Genomic DNA, 22,834 nt, shown 5'->3' with positions numbered 1-22,834 from the left:
AAGGCCAGAGAAGGTCAGTGATGCCACACTTGAATCCTGCGCCCTGTCTGGCACCCAGTAGAAATTTTCTGACTGTGAACATCACCACTGCCCACTCCAGAGCAGTTGTGTTTGGAGGCTGAGGTCATGGAGAGTCTCCACAATTTTCAGGGCTCAACCCCACCTCATCCACATCCAAACCATGCTGATTACTCTACCTTTGGGTCCAGAGATGGTGACATCAGTGAAAAGAAGAAGTTTCTGGAATTCCTCCCACGCACATTCCACACAGTAAAAACAGCCTTTCCTCTACTCTGGGAGACACCCAGTGGCCCGAAACAGCTGCACCCCTCCTGTTCCAATGTCCAAGAAAGGAGGTGGCTCAGCGGTGGTGATGAGGTTGGGAAACATCAAAAGGCTAAGTAAGCCAGTAGGGATCTTCTTGGCAGTGGCGAGCTCAGAGAAAAACGACAGGTATGACTCCAGACCCAGCAATGGCATGTCCACACTGATGTAGCCACCCTTAGCAGCACCCTGGTTCTCCTTGGAGAGCCCCCCCCCCCCGCCAAAGCCATCCTAGCAGCTGTCTAAGGCTGTGTCGTGCCTCCCTGAGCCGGACCTGGAGAGACGAGAGGCAATAATCAAGGCAGAATGATTTTCAGAGCTCCGCCACCGGGCAGGCGCTGTCCAGCGCCTTCCGGGGACCAAGCCCAAAGCCTGGCGCAGCTTGTGGGCGTCCAGGCCCACCGCCCAGCACCGCCAGAGGGCGCTCCAGGTCCAGATTGGCCTGGTGCAGCCGAGCTCAAGCTGGACACGAGTAAACCCCACCCCACTCCGTGTCAGAGCCAAGGCTGTCTCACTGAGCAGGGGAGGATAAACCCAGGCGTTGGCCCGTACCTCGGACATCCGGACATCGCTAAGTGGCAGGAAAGAGCTCGTGGAGGGCGCGGTGCTGAAGCCGGCGACAGGATGGGCAGGAGTGTCTCCTCCACGAAAGCAAGACCCGTATCAGCAGAGGGCTCCAACTGCAACTGGCAGTCCAGGGCCAACTCCCTGATGCTTATCGCCCAACGCTTCCTGGCATTCCCAAGGGGTGGGGATCCAGCAGCAAGCTGGACACCCACATTAGCTGATAAAAAGTTTAACAGTACTTGGGGAGTATGGGGTTACTAACTAGGGCCTGAGCCACTTCCCTACATCTTCCTCGGTGCCATGATGGGGTGGACCAAGGGATCTGATCACTCAACTTGAGCCACATGTTCCGGTTATCAGAGGCGGGAGGTTCATAAGGTTGGGCTCTCTACTGCCTTCAAATCTCAGCTTGCTTTTTTTTTTTTTAAGATTTTATTTATTTAATTGACAAAAAAAGAGCACAAGCAGCAGGAGCAGCAGGCAGAGGGAGAGGGAGATGTAGGCTCCCTGCTGAGCAAGGAGCCTGATGCGGGGCTTGATCCCAGGACCCTGGGATCATAACCCTACTAACTAGAAGGCAGATGCCTAACCGACTGAGCCACCCAGGTGCCCCTCAAATCTCAGCTTCTTGCTACAGCCCTAACACTTCTATCTCTCCTCTGGTATCTAGGTAGTTCAGATGTTAAAGTGAGTGGGGTTGCTGGCGGGTATCAAATTAAGGAGGCCTGAGGTTCGGGTGGAGTGGAGTAATCGGTTTCTGACTCTGCATGTTATTTTATAGCAGTGAAGTGATATTCTTTCCCAATTTCTAGACAATAACAGTCTCACTTACAATTAGACTTCAAGGAGAACTTCCAAACCGCAAAAGGGATAAAGAATAATTGCACTGTCCCCAGTCCCAGAGCTGTGGGGAAGGCACAGACAAAAGAAGTCACCGTTGTTTCACGAACACACTCACCCTACCACCCAAACCCAACACTTTTCTTTTTTCACACCCTCTCCCACTTGCAAATCCACAGAGATCCCACCTTTTATTCCCTAGGACAAACAGAGGTCAAAGGAATCAGGACTTCCCAGTCAGATTCTCCAAGAAGGCTCCCAGGGTCCCCTGTGGGACGGGGAGTCTGTCTGGGGCTCTGCACAAACGTCTTAGCCATGTGGCGGAGATGCACAGGAACTCTGCTCAGTGAGGAGCAGGTAGGAGGAACGGAGACCCCAAATTGCCTTCCCCCCTCTCTTAAAACTAAAGACAAAATAAAGACTCCAGACAAACAAAAACCATGAGAATTCTTCACTAGCCGATATGTACCAGAAAGTTACTCAGGCCAAAGGTGAATAATACCAGATAGAAATGATACCACCACACACCACGTAGAATGGCTAAAATTAAAAAGACTGCCAATACCAAGTGCTAGCGAGCAAAGAAACAAAGAGGTTTGTGCCCCCCCCAACCAAATTCATATGCTGAAATCCTACCACTCAATGTGATGGTATCGGGAGGTAGGGCTTTGGGAGGTGATAAGGTCATGAGGATGCAGCCCTCATGAATAGGACTGGGCTTTGTAAAAGAGACCCCAGACAGAGAGCTCTCTTGCCCACCTTCCACCATGTGAGGACACAGTGGCAAGATGGCGGCCTGTGACACAGGAAGCGGGTTCTCACCAGACGCTATATCCTTTTGCGCCTTGATGGCGGACTTCCCAGCCTCCAGAACGGTGAGAGATAAATAAACATTGGTTGTTTAAGCCACCCAGTCTCTGGTATTTTTGTGACAGCAGCCCAAGTGGACTAAGACAGAATTGGTTCAAAGAAGCTGGCTGGCTCAGTCAGTTAAGCATCTGCCTTCGGCCCAGTTCATGATCCCAGGGTCCTAGGATCGAGCCGTGCATCAGGCTCCCTGCTCGGTGGGGAGCCTGCTTCTCCCTTTCCCTCTGCCCCTCCGCCCGCTTGTGCTTCCTCTCTCTCTCTCTCAAATAAATACAATCTTTAAAAAAAACAGAATGGAGTAGGGACGCTGGCAGGGAAAGCTCTCAGGCCCTATCACTCACCATCAATTGCAGACCTAACAGGAAGAGATGGACCTTGCGTATGGACGCTATCTCAGCTTTCTGCGGTATCAGCTGAACTGACTTTTTTCTCAATAGGCGAAGGAGATTTAGGGTTGCACTGCTCTGAAAGAAACACAAATCTCAGGCACTTATTACCTCCACATTAGTGACAAGGCCGCGCTTCTCCACCACGCCAGCATCTAGGCGAGAAGCGCATGTATGGGGTAAGATTTGGAAGAATATCGAAGATTAAAATCAGGACCACTGTAAGGGAAAGAGACTGGCAAAGGCCAAAGAAGGCAGAGCTGATGCACTCCCAAAAGGGAAAAATAGGAAAGAAGGAGTAACAGGTCCCAAGAAAGTCCAAAATCTAACAGGGCAAACATTAAACTTTCAGACTGAAGAATATCCCCTTTGGCTGATGCTCTGCCCGAGGCTCTCTGTGGGGTAGGAGGACACCCTGAGGCACTGGCTGGGAGCATCCCGGCCCCCCTGAACTAGGGAGGCAGTCCCACCCTTTGAAAACTGCTCCGTCTACGGGCGTGTACTCTGGGCCCGTGGTGGGCATGGCAGCCTGCTGACCTCTGAATCGCATTTGGGCCCATCCTCCCACTGTCCCATCGTATTTTGAAGAAGAGTGCCTGGCTTCTGTTAATCTCCTGCTCTGATGGTTACTTGGTCAACCCACTACTGTGTCATTTTTTGCAGTATGTGTAAGCTGAGAATCTTTAAGTTCAGCTCTTTTTTGCTTGGCAATTCTACCTTTAAGTCATTTCTTTCTTTTTTATTACTTTTTTATTTTTTAAAAGTTTATTTATTTATTTGGGAAAGAGAGCACAAGCAAGGGAAGCAGCAGAGGGAGAGGGAGAAGCAGGCTCCCCACTGAGCAGGGAGCCTGATGTGGGACTCGATCCCAGGACCTGGAGATCATGACCCGAGCCGAAGGCAGACGCTGAACCAACTGAGCCACCCAGGTGCCCCTCGCCACTGCATTCTAAACAAGGTTTCCTTTTATTAATTTTCACGTTTTCCCCTTTTGATCAAGATCTTTCTTTGAAAGCATCACTGATCGAGAGTAAGGTTCTCCATACTTAGTGGTTTGTCCCTCAGCACCAGGAAGGACCTCTCCTGGTCGTCATGTCCTACATCAGAGGGAAAGTGTCCAGCCACTTAAGGCCACATTTGAGTAACAGGGAAGATCAGGAGGGAGAACTCCCAGGTACTTCCCATCTAAACTCCGTATCTTCTCAAGGTTGGCGGTGTCAGAGGTCATCTTGAAGCACTGAGCCAGCATCCCCTTATTGGGTACATTGTTGGTTTTTTTTACAGTGTGACAGGCAACAAAATACAAAACTTAAAACAATTATGCATAATGGAAGAAGTCACATAACAGTTCCAAATTGTATCAGGGTTCTGTACCAGGACTCTCGGGCTGGAAGCAACGCATGGACACATTCACTGGCACTTATTCAGACTGAGGGGGGCAGGTCCGTCCCGGGAGAGCAGACCTGGCGCCCCATATGCCTCCTGCGGTCTCTGCCTAAAGCAGCCCCGACGGCAGTGACCAGTGAATGTGCTGAACTGAAAGAACTAACCAGGTGCGCCTGGGAAGATTCGGGGCAGGTATAAACATGGAGCGACATTTAAGGAACTTCTTGCAAAACAGCAAAACTTCAAGGACGTTTTAAAACACTATTGTTATCTCAAAATAACTGTTTAGAACCAAACATATTTTCAATAAAACAGTCTGTAAAGATGTAAATTCAGAAACCATGAATTTGAATAAGAATCCAGAGTGAGATAATAGTTCAGATGAAAGAAGACGTTTGTGAATTCGGAACTTTCTAACCCTTCAAAAAAAGCAAGTGAAAAATTCCTTTGTCACAGGATCATGATGAGACTGTGTCCAAAAGGCCATAGTCACAGAAGAGGGTGCCCTGTTTCGTGAAAGTTTGGGAAACGTGGATGAGGGCATTTTCTTGCCACAGAAGAGGCAGGAGAAGCAACAGTGAGAAAAAGGTATACAGGCCTAGTCTGGACATCTTGGCAAAGCTGTGTCGTCGGCTTCAATTCCTGGAAATCTTTACTGTCAGGTCCTCAGATGGCGTGCGGGTCCAGTCCAAGTTTGGTGCTTTTTTTAGGCGTGTCATGTGAATCCATGAGTCTGTTCCCCGGACTTTGGTGGCACAAAAGTTGGTAAGCAGTTCCTGAAAAGGGCCCTTCCAGCAAGTGGAAGAGTCTTTCTGGAGGTGGCTTTTCTTTTCTTTTAATTTTTTTAAACAGAATTTTTTTTTTTAAGTAATTCCTACACTCAACACGGGGCTCAAACTCACAACCCCGAGATCAAGAGTTGCATGCTCTCCCGACTGTGCCAACCAGGCGGCCCAAAGCATGGTTATTTTTAATAGAAGCAATTAAGACTTTACAATGTTGAAATATATCTCCTTGATCAACAGTGGGTCAAAGGAGGCAGGGGTCAAGTGTATGGGACATCCTGTTCCAAGCAGTAGATCTGAGATTTAGAAGGACCAATGGCAAGGCTTTTGGCCAGGGTATTTGGAGGGGCTTTACAAATTTTGCCAATTGAGTCTTAGTAGTGCCTTTAGCGTGTTCAAATAACTGTGAGGATTGAGGATGGTATGCACGATGGAAATGCAGGGGCACCCGGCTGGCTCAGTCAGGAGAGCATGTGACTCTTGATCTCAGGGTCGTGAGTTCAAGCCCCGTCCTGGACAAGGAGCCTACTTAAAACAAAACTAAACAAAAATATGTTGTAAAAGTGGCCAAGTAGCACCGACTTGTCAAGGCACCTGACCGATAAAATAGGTTCCCTAATCACCATAAAGTCTGAGAGGGGTTCCCCAGACAGGGATAATCTTTTCCAACAGAAGAAGCGTTGGCCTGTCTACAAGAGGAAGCTTTGGCCCAGTGAGAACACATACAAACCATGACTAAAACATTTTATTCAACATATCATGAAACATAATGGGAAGAGAAGTTGTATGAAATCCATTTGTGCAAACAGGTTTTGCCGGGTTCGACTCTGGACAGGTGGGACAAGTGAAGTGGGAACTTTCTGTGGCCTAACTTTTCCTCATAAATACTGGTTTATGAATTCTATCATTTTGTCAGGAGACCAATGGTTCAATGCACGTACAGTGGCAAGTAGTGGGAATTTTAGAATTTCTGGTAGGCCCAGATTGCTATTTGGTCCAAACCAGAGTTCTCTTTTAGTGAGCCAATAATTATTGAATTTCCAATTAAATTTTTCCCTCTCTGGGACAATTGTCAGGTATTTCTTGTCAACTTTCCAAATTATCATTTGGGAGACCATCCCTTTGAACCATGACCGAGGTTTGGCTATTGACTTCCTTGACAGCAGCATTTTTGGTGGAAGGTAGATTACTTTGGCCCCCACGGAGTCACATCTGGAATGCCCAGGAACCTTCATAATAGCTGGAGCAGCCAGAAAAAGATGGCATCTAATAAATTCTTTGGACATAGGAGCCATTTTTTAATTCTATTCCCATTGGAGAAAATGATATCTTGTTGTTTCCATAATATTCCAAAGTCATGAGCTACCCCAAAGGCATACCAGTGATCAGTATAAATGGTGGCGGTTTTACCCTTGGCTATGGTACAGGCTTGAGTAAGGGCAGATAATTCGGCCTGTTGGGCGGAAGTAGTGAAAGGTACTCAGTGACTTCAAAAGGAGATGCAATAGCAGACTCAGTACAAAATGCACCATTTTCATCCTTTAAATAAGAACCATCGGTAAACTATGAATACTCTGCATCTGTTAGAGTTTTCTGTAAATTTCTATGGGGAGTCAAAGGTAATGTGCCATTGTTAAGAAGTTGTGAGGGTTTCATCTGGGTCCAAATGTCGTCCTCATTCCCAGATCAGATGCCCTAAGTACTGAACCCGAATTTGAGCAAACTTTGTAGTTTTCTTTGGAGACTTTATGTCCCTTTAAGGTCAAAAATTTTAACAGGTGGACGCTGTCTTCCTTTTAAAGAGGATCGAGAAGGGGAACAGCGAAGCAAATCATCTACTCACGGTGACCAAGGAGAGGCTGCAGAAATCCTTCTATCAGCCAAATCAGCTTCTAAGATTTGTGAAAAGTAAAAAGGACCCTGTGAAACCCTGGGGCCTTACTCTCCGGGTGTATTTCCGTTCTTCCCAAGTGAAAGCAGAAAGATATTGACTCTCCTTATCAACTGGCATGCTGAAAACGCACTGCATACATCAGTCACCATGAAAAGTCTGCTTTCCGTGGGAATGGATGTGAGCAGCATGTGGGGTTTGGGAACAACAGGGGGGCAAGAGACAGCAACACTATTTATTGCTCGGAGGTTCTGAACAAACCTCCATCCTCAGGCACGGGGTTTTCTCACAGGTGAAATAAGGGTGTTCCAGGGACTAGTGCAGGGGATAATGAGGCCTTGAGGCTTGTCATCTTCTGTGATGGGCTTGATCCCTTAAAGGTGTTTGCTATTTATAGGGTATTGATTAATTCTGGAGAAAGGTTTGGAGGAATCTATTTGAATCTTGATGGGAGGTGCACTGGGAATTCTGTCAATATCAGTTGAGGTTTTTGCCTGTAAAGAGGACGGTAGCTGATCCAACAGGAATAAATGATCGTGTCCCAGACTCAGGTATAGTGCCATCAGAGATGAAGCAAATAAAAGATGGCGAAGGGCCATTTAATTCCCCTGGTTGGCTCTTTTGATCACTACCATCAAATTCTCCCTTTTGGGAGAAATTCTGGTGTGATACTTTCCTAAGAGATATCAGCCCAAGAAATGAATAGGGGTCAGAGGAACTAAGGAGAAAAGCGTGTGTATCTCTCAAAGGGCCTAGAAAAAAGGGAATCGGTTCCGAGGCAAGAACCTGTTGAAGTTTGCTAGAGACCTGCACTCCTTGAAATGCTTTAGTCACTCAAGCCTTCACCTTCATCTCCACAGACACATGGAGGTGCTCAAATTCCTCGTGGAAAGAAAACTTGACATGACATTCACTAACTGCCAAATGGTTGTATTTAAACATTTGGCTCTTGGCATAATTCAGGTAGACCCCATAAGAGATTATATCGTTTGGCAAAGTTTTCTTTATTAAAGACTAAGGTTTGGTTCCCTTTCCAAAGTAACTATGTGCCAAATCCCTACTTCCTCCCCAGCCAAAATTTCCAGTCACATTTCACTCTGGCCTTCCCTGGGTGATCGCACTGTTCTCTTCCAAAAAGCTCAGGGGGAATCTGTAAAAATACTATCAGAAAATGTCATGGAGGAAATTACCCAACAATTAGAAAAACTTCAAAGAGTACCTAAGTAATGGAATGCTAATCCCCTGTACTAAAAATGCCAATTATCCCCTAACTCATCTAAACATTTGAAGAAATTCTAATTAAAATGACCCCATGAAAAGTCTCTGGCTAGAGTGGATCTCCATTGAACGAACCTGTATTTTCCAAGCAGGATTTGATTTGATAAATCCACTCCCACTTTCGGCTTTGAGCTCAGGGATGGTGCGGCTGACGCTCAGGGGACACAGCCTGTAATGGGCGTGGACAGAGGCCAGGAAGAGACGCAGCCTGAGCACAGGTCCTGGGAGCCCTGCGGCCCAAGACAACTCCCAGAGGGAAGGCTGCAAGGCGGGTGTATCCCACATACAGGAGAAACGTGAAGCCCGAGAGCTTCAATGCCTCCCCTGAAGTCACCCAGCTTTTAGTGGCAGAGCCAGCCTTCCAACTCAGGGCCGTCTGCGGCCAAGTCCGCCTCCCTGCCTGGGCTGGGCAGTCAGGTACTCACTGTGCTGTGCGTTGTTGGAGAAAGCAGCAGCCACCTGCAGCCTCCAGATGTGTTTCTGGGTTAGCCAGGAACTAGCTGCTAATAATTTCAGCTTCAAACAGAAAAAGGAAAAAAATTAAAATGTCATTAGAACTGTTAGGTATCTGGGGCACCTGGATGGCTCAGTTGGTTAAGTGTCTGTCTTCAGCTTGGGTCATGGTCCCAGGGTCCTGGGATCGAGCCCCATGTCAGGCTCCCTGCTCAGTGGGGAGTCTGCTTCTCCCTCTCTCTCTGTGCCCCTCGCCCCCACTTGTTCTCTCTCACTCACTCTTTCTCAAATAAATAAAACCCTTAAAAAAAAAGAATAGTAGAAACTTGGCAAAATATTAACTGAATATGAGTGATGAATATGAGTGATGGGTTTACTGAAGTTCTGTGTACCACCTTCTCCAGTAAGTTTCAAAGTATTTCAAAATAAGAAGCTTAAAAGTTAGCATAGCTTTTAAAAAGTGCCCTCTCCCGCATCAGGGTCTCCTCCGGACCTTTCCTCTCATACAAACAGGCTGGAACCATGCTGCCCATAGGCCTCTACTGATGGCTCAGTACCATCCACCCCCACCTGATTCCTCTGCTACCCCGGGAAGGAACACTTGCAGACAGCTGATATCTGCACTTCTTCCTCCCCATCAGATCCAAACAGCTCCAGTTCTCCTGCTAGCTGGCAAATGACCACTCTCTCAAGTCACATTCTCCACTTATGGGGACTGGAGAGGACAGCTGTGGCCTGAGAACCAGTCTCGCTGCCTCATGGCTGGCTTTCTGGGAACAGGAGACCCCAGAACACTGTCCAAGAAGGTACACAAGGCTTCCAGGACCTTGAGAGCATGTTTGGAGGTTCTGGCTCAGCTGCATGATGCTGTGACAAAGGCAGTTAGTGGAGAGATGACACAGACCAACGGTCCACACTCCCATAGAAGGAGGGCAAATTCGGGGCTGCTTATTTGGTGATTTTTCTCACAGGTTTGAGCTGGAATGAGGTTTTCCCCATGTTTCAGGTCCTACCTAGCGCTGGCCTTCCCCTGCCACACTGTGTGGCTTGGGGCGATTCTCATGCCCTCTCTGGGCCAGTCGCTGGTCTCAGGGTTTGCTAGAAAGGGTGGCTTCCTAGGCAGGGATCCAGCATCCCCGCGGAGCCGCTTCTTGCATTTGCATAATGCCGTAAATTCAGGCACTGGCTAATGCGCATTGGTGGCGCTGGGTCATGTGACACCTGCCTCGCAGTGCTGGGACAAGGACACCCTGCCCCTCACCCCAACCCCGTGGGCTCAGGGACCACCCCAGAAACTCCGTCCAGTTCCTTCCGTGAGAAGGTCTGGTTAAAGAGGTGAGGACAGTTGTCCCTGCCGGGCGCCACCCGCTCGCCCTGAAAGGCGCTGTCCATCCCACGGTGCTGAAATGTGCTGGGCCCTGCCGCCAGAGAACAGAGAATAGTCCCTGACTACAGCCACCATTCCCAACCCAGCAGAGTCCAGGCCTTATTCACACTGGCCCAATAATCCACAAGGACGCTAGTCTGCCTCGGCAGGTTTAAAGGGAATCCCCTTGGAGGTATGAGCATTCCAGAGGGGCCAAGGGAAGGCCAGTTTTCCAAGGGCCACTCAGCACAGGAAAGTGGACAGTACTCAATTCCCATGCTCCATTCTGGAATGAATAGGCATTCACACATCACGGGCATCTCCACTGCCCTCTCCCCACTTGTCCTATGAGTTGTGCAGGGAGACTGGGCCCAGGGGACGGGAACTCAATTCTTCCCACCTGCATCCAAACCCAGTAGGCCCTGCTACCTGAAGAGGATAAGGCGAGACAGTCCCTGGAATTTCTCCTGTACACATTCCCTGCAGTGAAGATGCTTCTCCCTCCACTCTGGATGACCCCCACCTTTTGTGGATGCCCACAACCCCTCCCCCGGCCCACCCAATGTCCAGGCAGGCAGGGGAGACCAGGTGTTCCCACTGAAGGGCTCTGCAACTTAGAGTCTAGAATCTTGTCCTCAGAGGAGTAAATGGCACAGTTGCCCAGCATAATCATGATGGCAGTAAGGTTGGGCAGCATGAAGAAGCTGTGTATAGCTCCTAGGGTAGAAACTAGTCCAGAGAAGAGGCCTGATAGGACACTAGAAGGAGCAGTCAGATGACTGCACCGGTGCTCATGACCAACCCCATATATGCCCTGGCTTGCCCCAGGATCCCATGGGCAACCCTCATGGCAGTCCAGGGCCCAGCCATACCTCCTTAGCATCAGCTGGCCTCAGTTCAGGCTGGAAGAGAGATGAAGTACCAGTTGAGGCAAAAGGGTTTTGAGAGAACACTCCAGAGGAGCTGAGCATGTGGTCAGCACTCATTTGGCAGAAGTAAATGTCATGTCCTGCTCTTCAGAGATTCATGAAAGGACCCAGGTCCCATGCCTATAAATACCAGGACTCCAGTTTAAGGCTCTCCAGGGTACAGAGAGCATTCTGGCTGGACATAGCTTGCACAGGGAACCATGTACTAGTGCAGGGATGAATTCACACCAGGGGGAAGGAAAGGCAGTGGCCTCACGATTGTTGAACCGACCAAGAATGAGGATTCCTAAAATTGATTACTGTGCTGCATAGTGAATCATGTTGCTTGATTCTTGAAACCTGCCCCTCTCTTATCCAGGGTGCTTGCTAGTACACCCTGGGTGGGTGTCAAAAGATGGGCAGTGCTGCTCAGCCCACTGAAGACACACACTTGTGTGGGATGAAGTGGACAGTCAATCAGGAGATAAGAAGGTCAATCCCCCCCACCAACACATGGGCTCCATATTGTGGCCTTTGGCAACGGATAGTAACTAATGTCAGCCTGGGCATCATAAGGACCCCAAGAGGTAGACAAAGTGGATATTAGCAAGCCCATTAGGCAGATGGGAAGACAGGGGTCAAGAGAAGGCATGGAACAGTCACCATGCCCCAAAGAAAGCCTAAAGACCAACTTCTGGTGTTCAGCTCACCATAACACTCTCCTTCCTGTCCTCTGCTCTTCACTTCATCCATCAAGAAGTTGATGGTAATGGAGGTTCCCCTCCATCAGATCCTAACTGCTCTGGTTACATGGAAATTAACAAACAGCCACTCTAGGCTCTCAACAACATAATCCTAGAGGGACAGGAGGAGGGCCATGTCGCCTGAGGGCCAACATGCCACCCGTTGGCTGGCCCCACAGGCAAGGCAAGGACTCAAATAGCACCCAAAGAAGATGATGCTGGGCAGACCTTGGGGAAGGGTGGGGGGCCTGGAGGAAGCGCAGATGTCTTCCAGATTTGACCGCCTCCCACACATGCTAGTGAACCAGAGCTAGAATTTGAAGCCCCCTCCCAGTACTCCTTCTATGCCATCCCCCTGCCTTCTTCTCACTGGGACCCCCAACCTCTACCGGACCCTCTCCTCTGCATCCTCTGATAGGCAGTGATACAGGAAGGGTCTGCAAGGACTCTCAGTGCCCCTAGGTATCTGTTGAGACTAAACCCAACACAAAATAAGGCTTAATCAATAGCAATGGAGAGCAAAGACAGGAAAAGCTCTCTTCTTGTCAGGCCTGAAAAAGCTGTTGCTCCCCTCCCTTCCCCTTCACCCCAACCCTACAAGTGCTCCCTGGGCTATTGAAGGAATCCTAGGAGAGGGAACAAAGCAGGGAGATGGCTAGAGGTAGTCACTGGTGTATGACGGGGCCTCCTTGGCAGAGCGAGTGAAGGAACATTTTGCCTTTAAATACTCTGAAATAGCAGCAGACGTAAGAAGTACAAAAAGTCCTTACAACACAGATGGTACACGTTCTCTTCCAGCCTTGTGGCCCCCCTCCCAAGGTCCCACGCACACAAGCCCAAGGTCACACCAGCAGGAGGCTGGGACCAGAGCTTCTGTGGCCCTCCCAAGTGTGTTAACTTGCATTCCCGTGGGTCCCTGAGGCTCCCACCGAGGTTCCCAGTGTCCGCTGACATTCACAACTGATTTGACATTCATGGTTAGACCTCAGCGTTGCCACCAACTGAAAATGACAGCCAAGTCATTTTCTTCTCTTTTTGGACATAAGCCATCAACAACACCCACCTCAGGTAAGGTAACTCTGAGACCATGATAAAATGAGACAAAATAAAGCCACTTCATAATTTTTAAGCATGGACAAAAATAAGGTCACTGAGCTGATACCCACTGAATACCAAACATACCACTCCATTGGCTACAATGAGTGACTGATATATTTTTAGCAGCTTTATTTTTTTTAAGGTTTTATTTATTTATTTGTCAGAGAGAGAGGGAGAGAGAGAACAGAAGCAGGGGGAGCGGCAGGCAGAGGGAGAAGCAAGCTCCCCACTGAGCAAGGAGCCTGATGCAGGACTTGATCCCAGGACGCTGGGAACATGGCCTGAGCTGAAGGCAGATGCTTAACTGACTTAGCCACCCAGCATCCCTTTTAGCAGCTTTATTGAGATATAATTCACATACTATATAATTCATCCACTTAAAGTGTACAATTCGGGGGTGCCTGGGTGGCACAGCGGTTAAGCATCTGCCTTCGGCTCAGGGCGTGATCGTGGCATTATGGGATCGAGCCCCACATCAGGCTCCTCCGCTATAAGCCTGCTTCTTCCTCTCCCACTCCCCCTGCTTGTGTTCCCTCTCTCGCTGGCTGTCTCTATCTCTGTCAAATAAATAAATAAAATCTTTAAAAATAAATAAATAAATAAAGTGTACAATTCAGAGCACCTGGCTGGCTCAGTTGGTAAAGTATGTAACTCTTGATCTCGGGGTCATGAGTTTAAGCTCCATGCTGGGCAGAGAGCTTACATTAAAAATTAAAAAAAATAAAGTGTACAATTCAGTGGCTTTAATTATATTCACAGAGTTGTGCAACCACCACTGTGGCAAATTTAGAACATTTCTATTACCCCAAAAAGAAACCCTGCACCCCTTAGTCATCACTTTCAAATCCTCCCATCCCCTAGGCAACCACTAATCTTTCTATCTCTATAGATTTGCCTAATCTGGACATCTCATATAAATGGAATCATACAATATGTGGTCCTTTGTGACTGCCCTCTTTCATTTAGCATCATATTTTCAAGTTTTATGCCTGTTGTAACAGTGCATCAGTAATTCACTCCTGCGATGGCTAATTTCATATGTCAGCCTGACCGGGACACACACACACATATGCGTATATGCATGTGTGCATATATACCATCCTGGCTCCACGGCCGTGTGCACCAAGAAGCTTAACCTTCATGCCTTTGCCCCCAATAATTCTACTCCTAAGAATGAACTGATTCCACTCCTAATGAAATAACTAAATCGAAAGGCTTTATTTAGCATCATGCTCATAGCAATATTATTTTAAAAACTAAAAAAGGGGCGCCTGGGTGGCACAGTCGTTAAGCGTCTGCCTTCGGCTCAGGGCGTGATCCCGGCGTTATGGGATCGAGTCCCACATCAGGCTCCTCCGCTGGGAGCCTGCTTCTTCCTCTCCCACTCCCCCTGCTTGTGTTCCCTCTCTCACTGGCTGTCTCTCTGTCAAATAAATAAAATCTTAAAAAAAAAAAAAACTTTTAAAAAAGCCAGAAACAATCCAAATACCTAAAAGCAGAGGAATGACTCAATCATGATATACCCTTCATTAGGCTTGTGGGTGTTCAGAAAAAATCCTGCAGAAAAATACAGCAAAAGCATGGGGGGGCGGTGAGGTTATAGGTGGTTTTTAAGGTCATCTATAAATGCCGACCTACTGAGTCTTCTGTAATCACCAGTAGTATTTTCTCATTTTGACGTAAAAACAAAATGCAGAAAATACAAAAGTACAAGTTATAAATCCTCACACAAGGAGATGGAACCTTCCTATGCTGTTGGTGGGAATGTAAAATGGTACAACCACTCTGGAAAAGAGTCCCACGGTTTCTTAAAATGGAAAACATACACGTACCAGATGATCCAGACACTGAAGTAATACAATATTCTTTTCTATGAAGGCTGTGCTATGCTTCCTCACAAAGTTACATTCTATACTCAGCACAAACAGCAAAAGGTTTTTATTTTTTTTATTTTTTTGTTAAGTAGGCTCCGCACCCAGGGTGGAGCCCAACGTGGGGCCTGAACTCATGAACCTGAGATCAAGTCGAATGCTTAACCAACTGAGCCACTCAGGTGCCCCTCGAAAGGTATTTAAAAACAAACAAACACACACCTCCAACTGCCCTTAAGCCTGGAGAAATGCCTTCACTTCAGGAAGTAGCAGGAGGGGAGTCTGGCTGGGGGCCCAACCCCTTCTCCTCCCGCCTCAGGCTCAGCTCTGGAATGGAAGAGAATGAATTGCCTGAACTTTGAAATGACTTCTCTCTGTATGTGTGTGTGCGTCTCTCTCTCTGTCTCTCTCTCTTTCTCTCTCTCTCTCTCTTTTTTTTTTTTTTTTTTTTTTTTGCTTGCCAATCCTCCGTTGAACTTATCCATGATACGACTCTACCGCGGGAGAGAACGCCCCACCAGAGCTTCCGGCCCCACTCAGCCCCTGTACGGGCCAGGCAGCCCGCAGCGGAAGTGAGACGAAAGCTGGGACGAGCGCCCCCGAACTCTGGCAGAAGCCTGCACTTCGGGGTTGTAGCTTTGGATGATTTGTATCCACACAGCTAGGAATTTTCCAGAGTCCCATTACTTCTTAAAACCTCCCAGAGAAGTGTTCTGGCATCGCCTGTGAATTTTTAATTAATTTCGCTTCCAGAGAATTAACTAGTCCTATTTTTGTTGACAGCTTGTTCTGTCAAATGGCACTGCGTTACGTAACATGGTTTTGGGGTGTTGCGATTTGTTTTTTCAAATCTTATCCCTCTGATCTATCTCCCTTCCCAGCTGAAGAAATGGTGACGGGGGCGGGGGAGTTCGGGGGGAGGGCAGTGAATGTTCCAAGACCGCCATGCGTGCAGACAGGTGCTCAGGAACCTAGACGCCCCCCCCCCAACCCTGCTTTGGGCACAGAGGGCCGCTTGCTGTGATTTGTTTTGAAAACCAGTGCTTCAAAACGGGGGCCGCAGGAGCGGGTAAGACTAATGAGTTTTCCCTACGGAAACCATTGAGCAGGAGACCACAGGGCCTCTGGGCACGGCCAGGGGCGACGTAAAGTGCGGACTTGACCAGACTTCGAACCAAGGGCAGTGGGGAGGGAGGGGACCCCCGGCCCTCGCGACAAGACCCCGCGTTTGGGTTTCGAGTACCTCCCGCAGACGTCGGCGCTGGGGCTGCGCGACGCCCGGCATCCTCGTGACCCGCCTCCACCTGCTCTCCCCTCTCCGGGTCTTTTCCGTGTTTCCAAAGCAGAGCCAATCCGCGCTCGGCAACGCCTGGAGGGGAAAACCAATCGATTGTCCTGCTTAGTCTTCGAGACCTAGAAGCAGAGCGTCGCGCATTCGATGGGTGGGAGGTCCTGGGCCCCAAGGAGGGATCCCTGCTAAGTTGGAGGACCTTGCCCTCTGGTTGCCTCCTGGGTCGTTGGGAGGTCGAGATTCCGTGCTGTGGAAGGAAGTTGTTCTCGAACAGTTCAGTTCCTAGAACACCATCCCTGGCCGTGCCCAGAGGCCATTCCCCCCACCTTCCCACCTCACAGTGTGGCTTGGGGCAAGTCATCTACTCTGTCTGGATCTTTTGCTCCACCTGTACAACAAGAATAGTTCAGAGCAGTATGGTCCCTCGTTCATCCTGGCAGTGCAAACTCAAGATCAGAGCAGTCCTCCTCTCGGCTGATGTCAGTAGTCTCACCTTGGCCACGGCCAGCTGAAGCTCTTCGAGCAGTAACACATGCAGCCAGGTTTTCTCCAGCTCAGGACAACATCTCTGGGGAAACTGAGGCATAGAGGGAAAAAATGGGGCTTGCTCATTGGCAAATATTGTGCTCCTGTATCTGGCCCTGGCATGGTGCTGGGTGCCCAGGGAGAAACCGGGGTGGTCCTTGCACTACCAGTGAAGGGCCATACCTCCCCCATCAGACCGTGACCTCCCCAGGGTGGGAGTTGTGCTCTTAATCCAGGCTGCTGTCACCAGGAAGGAGGTTGGAAACCCCAAAGCTCTATATGCTTCTTTCTCTACCGTGTCCACCCTGATTACTCTACAGACACTTCCAGAATGCTCCCCATACATTATCTATACAATTTTAGGCCTTGTGGGCCTGGTCTCCCCTCGGTCTGCCACTGGCTCTCTCCCATCCACAGACCTACAAGGAACCATTGTTGACCAGAGGCTCCCGTGGCACCTTCCCACAGGAACTACCTTCTCCTGGCTGATCAACCCTGAGAGGGAAGTTTGGGGGGAGCCCCACTCAGCCAGAGTCAGCCAGAATGCACCTGACCACCTTCGGTACCTGACCTGCCCACCCAGGCTTGCCACCCTGCTGGGGTTCTTGGTGGAAGTGTGTCTTGAGGTGACCAGGCAGGCCATGCCTTACTGAGCACCAAAGCCCCACCAGGAAGACTAGCTGGAAGGCCAGGAGAGCATCTGAAGTCAGGCTGTCCTAGGTTCAAATCCTAGCTCTTCCTCCTGTGGGGTCTGCGCCACTGAATGAACTGCCCCCGACCCCTCTGTGCAGCAGGCACTGTCACAGCCCCCGCACCCCCAGCTTGCGAGAGGCTGCTCGCCAGTGATGCATACAAGTTGCTTGCATTGTGCCTGGCAGGGTCTCGTAGTCCAGGGGCCTCAGTTAGGAGCTTGTCTTACTATTCTGTTACCGGGACTCTGCTCAGGGAGAGGGGCCCTTCCCGGGCGAGGCTCCAGCCCTTGAGAAAGCGCTCACCCCGCGTCCTCTCCTGCCCGCTCAGGTCCTGGCCGGACTGCTGCACCTCGGCAACGTCCGCTTTGCCGACTCTGAGGACGAAGCCCAGCCCTGCCAACTGAGGGGCGACGCCACATGTGAGGACGGGGTAGGGGCCTGGGCTCAGGTTTGGTCACACTGCCAGGGAGCAGGGCCCGTCCTGTCTGCAAAAGGGCCAGCATTGCTGGGGCTGGAGGGGGAAGCCCGAGGGTGAAATCTGGAATGCGATGCCCTTGATGAAACCACGGACGTTACTCCTCACCCCATCTCTGGGGAGGCAAACAGCAGTATCCCTGTTTTACAGATGAGAGAAAAGTCAGAGGGTTTATACAGTGATCTGTCCCACGTGGGGCTGTGTGGACTGAGACAGAGAAGGCCTGGGTTCAGGTCCTGCCTCTGCCTTGGGCAAGTCTCACCCACCAGGACCTGAGTTTCCTCTGTCCGTTTGGCATAGCACAGGGGGACAAGTGTCCTGCTGGGTGACATAGTGAGTGACTCCAAAAGGCAAAGTGGAGATTAACAAACCCATGAGGCAGATGGGAAGACAGAGGGGCAAGAGATGGCATGGGGCTGTCACCAAAGCCCCAGAGAAAGCCCAAGGACCAACCTGTGGTGTTCGGCTCCCTGCGACACCCTCCCCACTGTAGCTCGCTCTCCATCTACTTCATGGAGGAGCAGATCTTATCCCCTCTGTCAGATCCGAACAGCTCTGCTTGTCGGGGTCATTAACAACCACTCCAGGTCGTCAACAACAGAATCCTCCTGGCGGGGGCAGGAGGACTTTTATGCCCCCCCTCTTTGGCTGGCCTGCCAGCCACCGCAAGCACACGCACGACACCCCGTGAGGAAGGGAGACTGCCAGTCAGCCCCCGCGGCGGCTTGAGGGGCCTGGAGGAAGCGCACGTGCCTCGCACACCTGCTGGGCCCTCCGGCTGGGAGCCAAGAACACGTCTTCGGCTTCTCATTGCGGGAGTTGAGCCACAGCTGTGCCAAGTCCTTCTTGGGACAAACGTGAATCCAAACACCTCCAGCAGGCCTGGCAGAATGAGGGCAACTGAGGGACCCCCAGGAGAGGGTTTTCCTGAAGGCCGGGGTCGGAGCTCTCCCGCCAAATCAAATGACTGGCAGCCTAAGCGTCTACATACGACCATCGTGAACCAGAAGAAACCCACGACCTGAGGCCAAGGTTGGGGAACGCGATGCTGGCGGTGGGTGAACAGAGCAATAACCTCGTCTCTGAACACACACCCAGGTGGTACCATGGGCTCCTCTGCCCCCTCTGTGAGCCCAGAGCAGGCAGAAACGCCCAACGGGGTGTAGGGGCAGCCCAGGGCACCAAGGCCCATCCAGACATCCAGACACAGGAAACATGCAAATAGATCATTAGGTGTAAGTGACGTCAGGGGCTGCGGGCGACACACGGTGAGGGCCCCTCGCCCACTGCAGGTGGCATGGTCATGGGGAGGTACTCATCACAAGAGCCTCTGTGATCTGGCCTGTTCCTACTTCCCAGGTACCTCCCTAATCTCTACCTTGAGCCAGAACTGGTCTGTGGCTTCTTCCAATATCCCACCCTCTCTCCTTTGCCCCGAGCCTTCCCAGGTACATGCTGTTCACCTTCTGGAATGCCTTGTGTGTGTGTGTGTGTGTGTGTGTGTGTGGCATGCTTTTCAACCATGCAACTCGATCCTCAGTCCCACCATCCACATCACTTTCTCTGTTTATTCGTTCTCCTTATAACCTCAGCTTTATCATCAGCTGCTACAGAAGGACCTCTCAAGACACCTTGGTTCAGTTAGTGCCCTGTGCATGCCCTGGTGCCAATCCCAGGCATGGCCACCATGACCCACTAGACTCTGAGCTTTGCGAGGGCAGAGAGAGCTCTGTGGTAGCCCCAACAGAGTGGCTGGCACTTGGGCTCACCCTCTCAAACCATTCACAGGCTCTGTGTCTGACTGGAGTGGGTGAGCCCTCCCACAGAGACCATGACAAAAACAAACAAAAAAACCCTCCAAAAAACCCCATACCCATTAGCAGTCACTTCCATTTCCCCCTAACACGGCCAGCCATAGGCTGTCACTAATCCACTTTCTGTCTCTCCGGATTTGCCAGTTCTGGACATTTTCTATTAATGGAATGATGCAGTGTGTGATCTTTTGTGACCTCTCTTTAGCTAAACATTTTCAAGTTTTATCCATGTTGTAGCAAATATTAGAATTGTCTTTCTATGGCTGAATAATATTCCACTAAATGGATATACCACCTTTTACTTATCCATTCGTCAGTTGATGAACATTGGGTTATTTCCACTTTGTGGCTACTATGAATCATTCTGGTATGAACAGTCATGTACGTACAAGTTTTCGCTTGAACATGTGTTTTACTTCTCTTGGGTAAAGACTTAGGAGTGGAATTGCTGGGTCCCATGGTAAGTCCATGATTAAGCTTTTGAGGCCATGCCAGCCATATATGTGTTTCCCCCAGCGCATGCTGATGGTGTGCTTGCTACCCATGCCTGGTCCTCTCCAGCACCCTTTCCGCTGGTGTAAGACTTTCACGTATGGGGCGGAGGGCACAGAACCAGTCTGTGCTCAGCACCCCCCATCCCATGGCCAGCATAGCAATAGAGCAATCCTGATGTTCCTCAAGTCCTTGGGAGTAAAGCATGGTTGCACTTGATCAACACCAGGACCTGCAGACTAGAGCTAAGTTTGGGAACTGTGTTTTCTGGCTGTCTCCTGGGTTGCTAAAGGATCAAATTTTCGGGGGGGGGTGTGAAAAGTGATTTTCCCCAATCCATTGGTGTCTTAGAAAAACTCTGACATTGTTTAAAAAAAGAAAAGAAAAGAAAGAGAAGAGAAAAGAAAGAGACAAGAAAAAGAAAAGAAAAAAGAGAAGAGGGGAAGGGAAGAGGAGGGGAGGGGAGGGGAGGGGAGGAGAGGAGAGGAGAGGAGAGGAGAGGAGAGGAGAGGAAAGGAAAGGAAAGGAAAGGAAAGGAAAGGAAAGGAAAGGAAAGGAAAACTCTGACATTGTTAAATTGAAGCTTCTGGAGCTTCCCCAGTGTAATCTGAAATCAGCCCCCCTAGGCAGGGGGCAGAGAGAGAGGGAGAAAGAGGCAAAGCATTCCGTGGGTAGGTGGCAGGTTTGATAAGCAAGGGAACTTACATATGAGGCTTGTCTTGGCCGGCAGCAAGGTGAGTCTATCTCCGCACCCATTGACAGAATCTTAAGGGTTTATATAAAGGCCTTAACTGGGTTCAGTCACATACACTATCAAGATGGTCTCAACAACACCTTACTTTCTCAAGGCTGTGTCCTGGGCACCTTCTAGTGTGGGAAAGGCAAGCAGCTGAATGCACATTCCAAGAACAGGGGAGGGGGTGAGGAGCCTCCCTCTGATTGCCTGGGTCTACCTACCTCGCTGTGGGACAGGGCAAATTATAGCCCCCTCTCTGGGCCTGTAGCCCTAGCTGTAAAATAAATTCGGAATGCCCTGAGATCTATTTTCATAACATTGCCAATACATCTTGCAACTGGATGAACCTGGATTGGTCCCAGCAGCTGGGTCCTGGCACAGGCATTTCCCAGAAACGCTCCTGGGGCGATCCTGAGCCACTGGCCTATAGGGACCCACTTTTCCTTAGACCACCCACTACGAGTAAAGCAAGACAAGTCTGGTTCACTGACACATGTTTGCGGAGCTCCTACTATGTAGCTCTGCTGTGGGAGAAGCCATTCTGGTCCCTGACCCGGCTGAGCTCAGGGCCTCGGGTTTGGGAGAGACTGATCAGGGAAAAGACAAGAGGACCACACCCAGTGACATCTGCCACGAGAGTAGGAAGCCTGGGCCAAGGGCCCCAAGCTAGGGAGACACCACCCAAGTGGAGGTGTTGGGACACTTCAGGCCTGAGGGGATGTACGAGCTTGATCGGGAAGTGTGTTGTGGGTAGACGGAAATCAGAAATTCCAGGAGACTGAGATGGCTAGGAGGTGGCCCCTGGACTGGCGCTGGCGGACTGCCTGGGGGAGTGGCCATGCGCAGAGATGAGCAGGACAGGTTGGGTGCATGGGAGCTCAGGAGGGGAGGCCTTGGGTATAGATGGGGTTGCGTTTAATGGAAGTCCAGGACCTCATCCTGATCCTGGGGTGGGGATGGGTGACCTGTCCAGGGCACACCAACTGTGCTTGTCCTCCCATGACCATAAATTGCTGCCCTCAAGTGTCTCCCCTCAGCCTTTGTCTGCTCATTTCCCCCTTCTGACCGGGGGTGCCCCATGACCAGCCATGGAGGCTCTGGGGACAGTGTGGCTGCTGGAAGGAGGCCCTGGCTGGGGTGCTGCTCTGCTCCCCTTCCATGAGACACAGAATCTGAACCCTACAAAGGGTCATTTGCCTGTTTCCTCAAAACAGTCCACAACGTCCCTCACTGTCACCGAGTCAGCGCAGCTGGACCTCTCTGCCTCCCTCCCCCGAAACAGCCCTTCTCCACCTCCATTTCTCCTCAGAGGTCTCCTTATCTTTCCTTTTCACTCGGGGTGTGAGGTAGAGGCTGCACACCTGGGCCCGCGGGTTTGTCACAACAAGCCCTGGAACCAGAGTCTATACTAGGATTCCAAGCGAACAGACAAGAGGCCCCAAGGGTGTGACCAGGTCTCTGCCTCCAGCTCAGCCCCCCTGGAACACCAGCCTCGCCAGACTAGCTCAGTTCAAGCTTCTTCCGCTCCCTCCTTCCCCTTCATCCCTGACCTCAAACTCTGGCTGATGCCCTGAGCACAGGCTCCGAGTGCCATCCAGCCTCTGGGGCTTGTGGCTTGGCCCAGTGGGCCCACTCCTCTGCCTCGCTTCCCAGGGTAAAACTCACGGTGGGTGGAGTGGGGCTGTCACCTACTCTATAGGACTTCAGTTAGCATCTCAAGGGTGCTGTCCATCTCACAGTGCTGAAGCTGCTATTCCCATCCCTCCTGGGAGCCACATCCCCCACTGTAGCCTCCATTCAGAATCCGACCCGAACTCTAGGACACATTCACACTGTCCAATAACCTGCATGGATCATCCTCTGCTTCAACAGTTCAAACCATCGCTGGTTTGAATCGGGAGCACGCGGAGTCCAAGCTTCAAGAAAGCAGAATGTGACCCAGCTGAGGGCTCCACAAGGGGCTGCTGGTGCATGGGTTCTCTGAGGCACCACTGCCTGCTTCCTGGCCAGCCCTAGGAGGGTGCAGATCCAGCCAGAAGACTGCAT

At 50.4% G+C, this 22,834-nt stretch overlaps 1 protein-coding gene across 5 annotated transcripts in view; it reads right to left on the bottom strand.

Moving 5' to 3' along the window:
• Window positions 1-26: 26 nt before the first annotated feature.
• The window catches only part of LOC123776867 (uncharacterized), a 29,021-nt gene continuing 6,213 nt past the window's right edge, over window positions 27-22,834 (bottom strand). For 2 of the 5 annotated variants that reach the window (XR_015721339.1, XR_015721340.1), the window contains 5 exons: window positions 17,575-17,885; window positions 16,548-16,631; window positions 16,007-16,132; window positions 8,750-8,840; window positions 27-8,493 (listed from right to left, as the gene is read on the bottom strand). Coding sequence is in view for 1 of the 5 variants with exons in the window: in XM_087854586.1 (XP_087710712.1) it covers window positions 8,480-8,493; window positions 8,750-8,840; window positions 16,007-16,132; window positions 16,548-16,631 (315 nt within the window). In the remaining 4 variants the exon portion in view is untranslated. The remainder of the gene's footprint in view (window positions 8,494-8,749; window positions 8,841-16,006; window positions 16,133-16,547; window positions 16,632-17,574; window positions 17,886-22,834) is intronic. The other 3 variants (XR_015721341.1, XR_015721338.1, XM_087854586.1) reach the window with 3 other exon arrangements.

This window comes from Ursus americanus, chromosome 23 (assembly GCF_024610735.1).
Source record: "Ursus americanus isolate L20-20 chromosome 23, mUrsAme1.1.p, whole genome shotgun sequence".
In the NCBI taxonomy this organism is placed as follows: domain Eukaryota; kingdom Metazoa; phylum Chordata; class Mammalia; order Carnivora; family Ursidae; genus Ursus; species Ursus americanus.
This window is presented reverse-complemented; position numbering and strand designations above follow the sequence as displayed.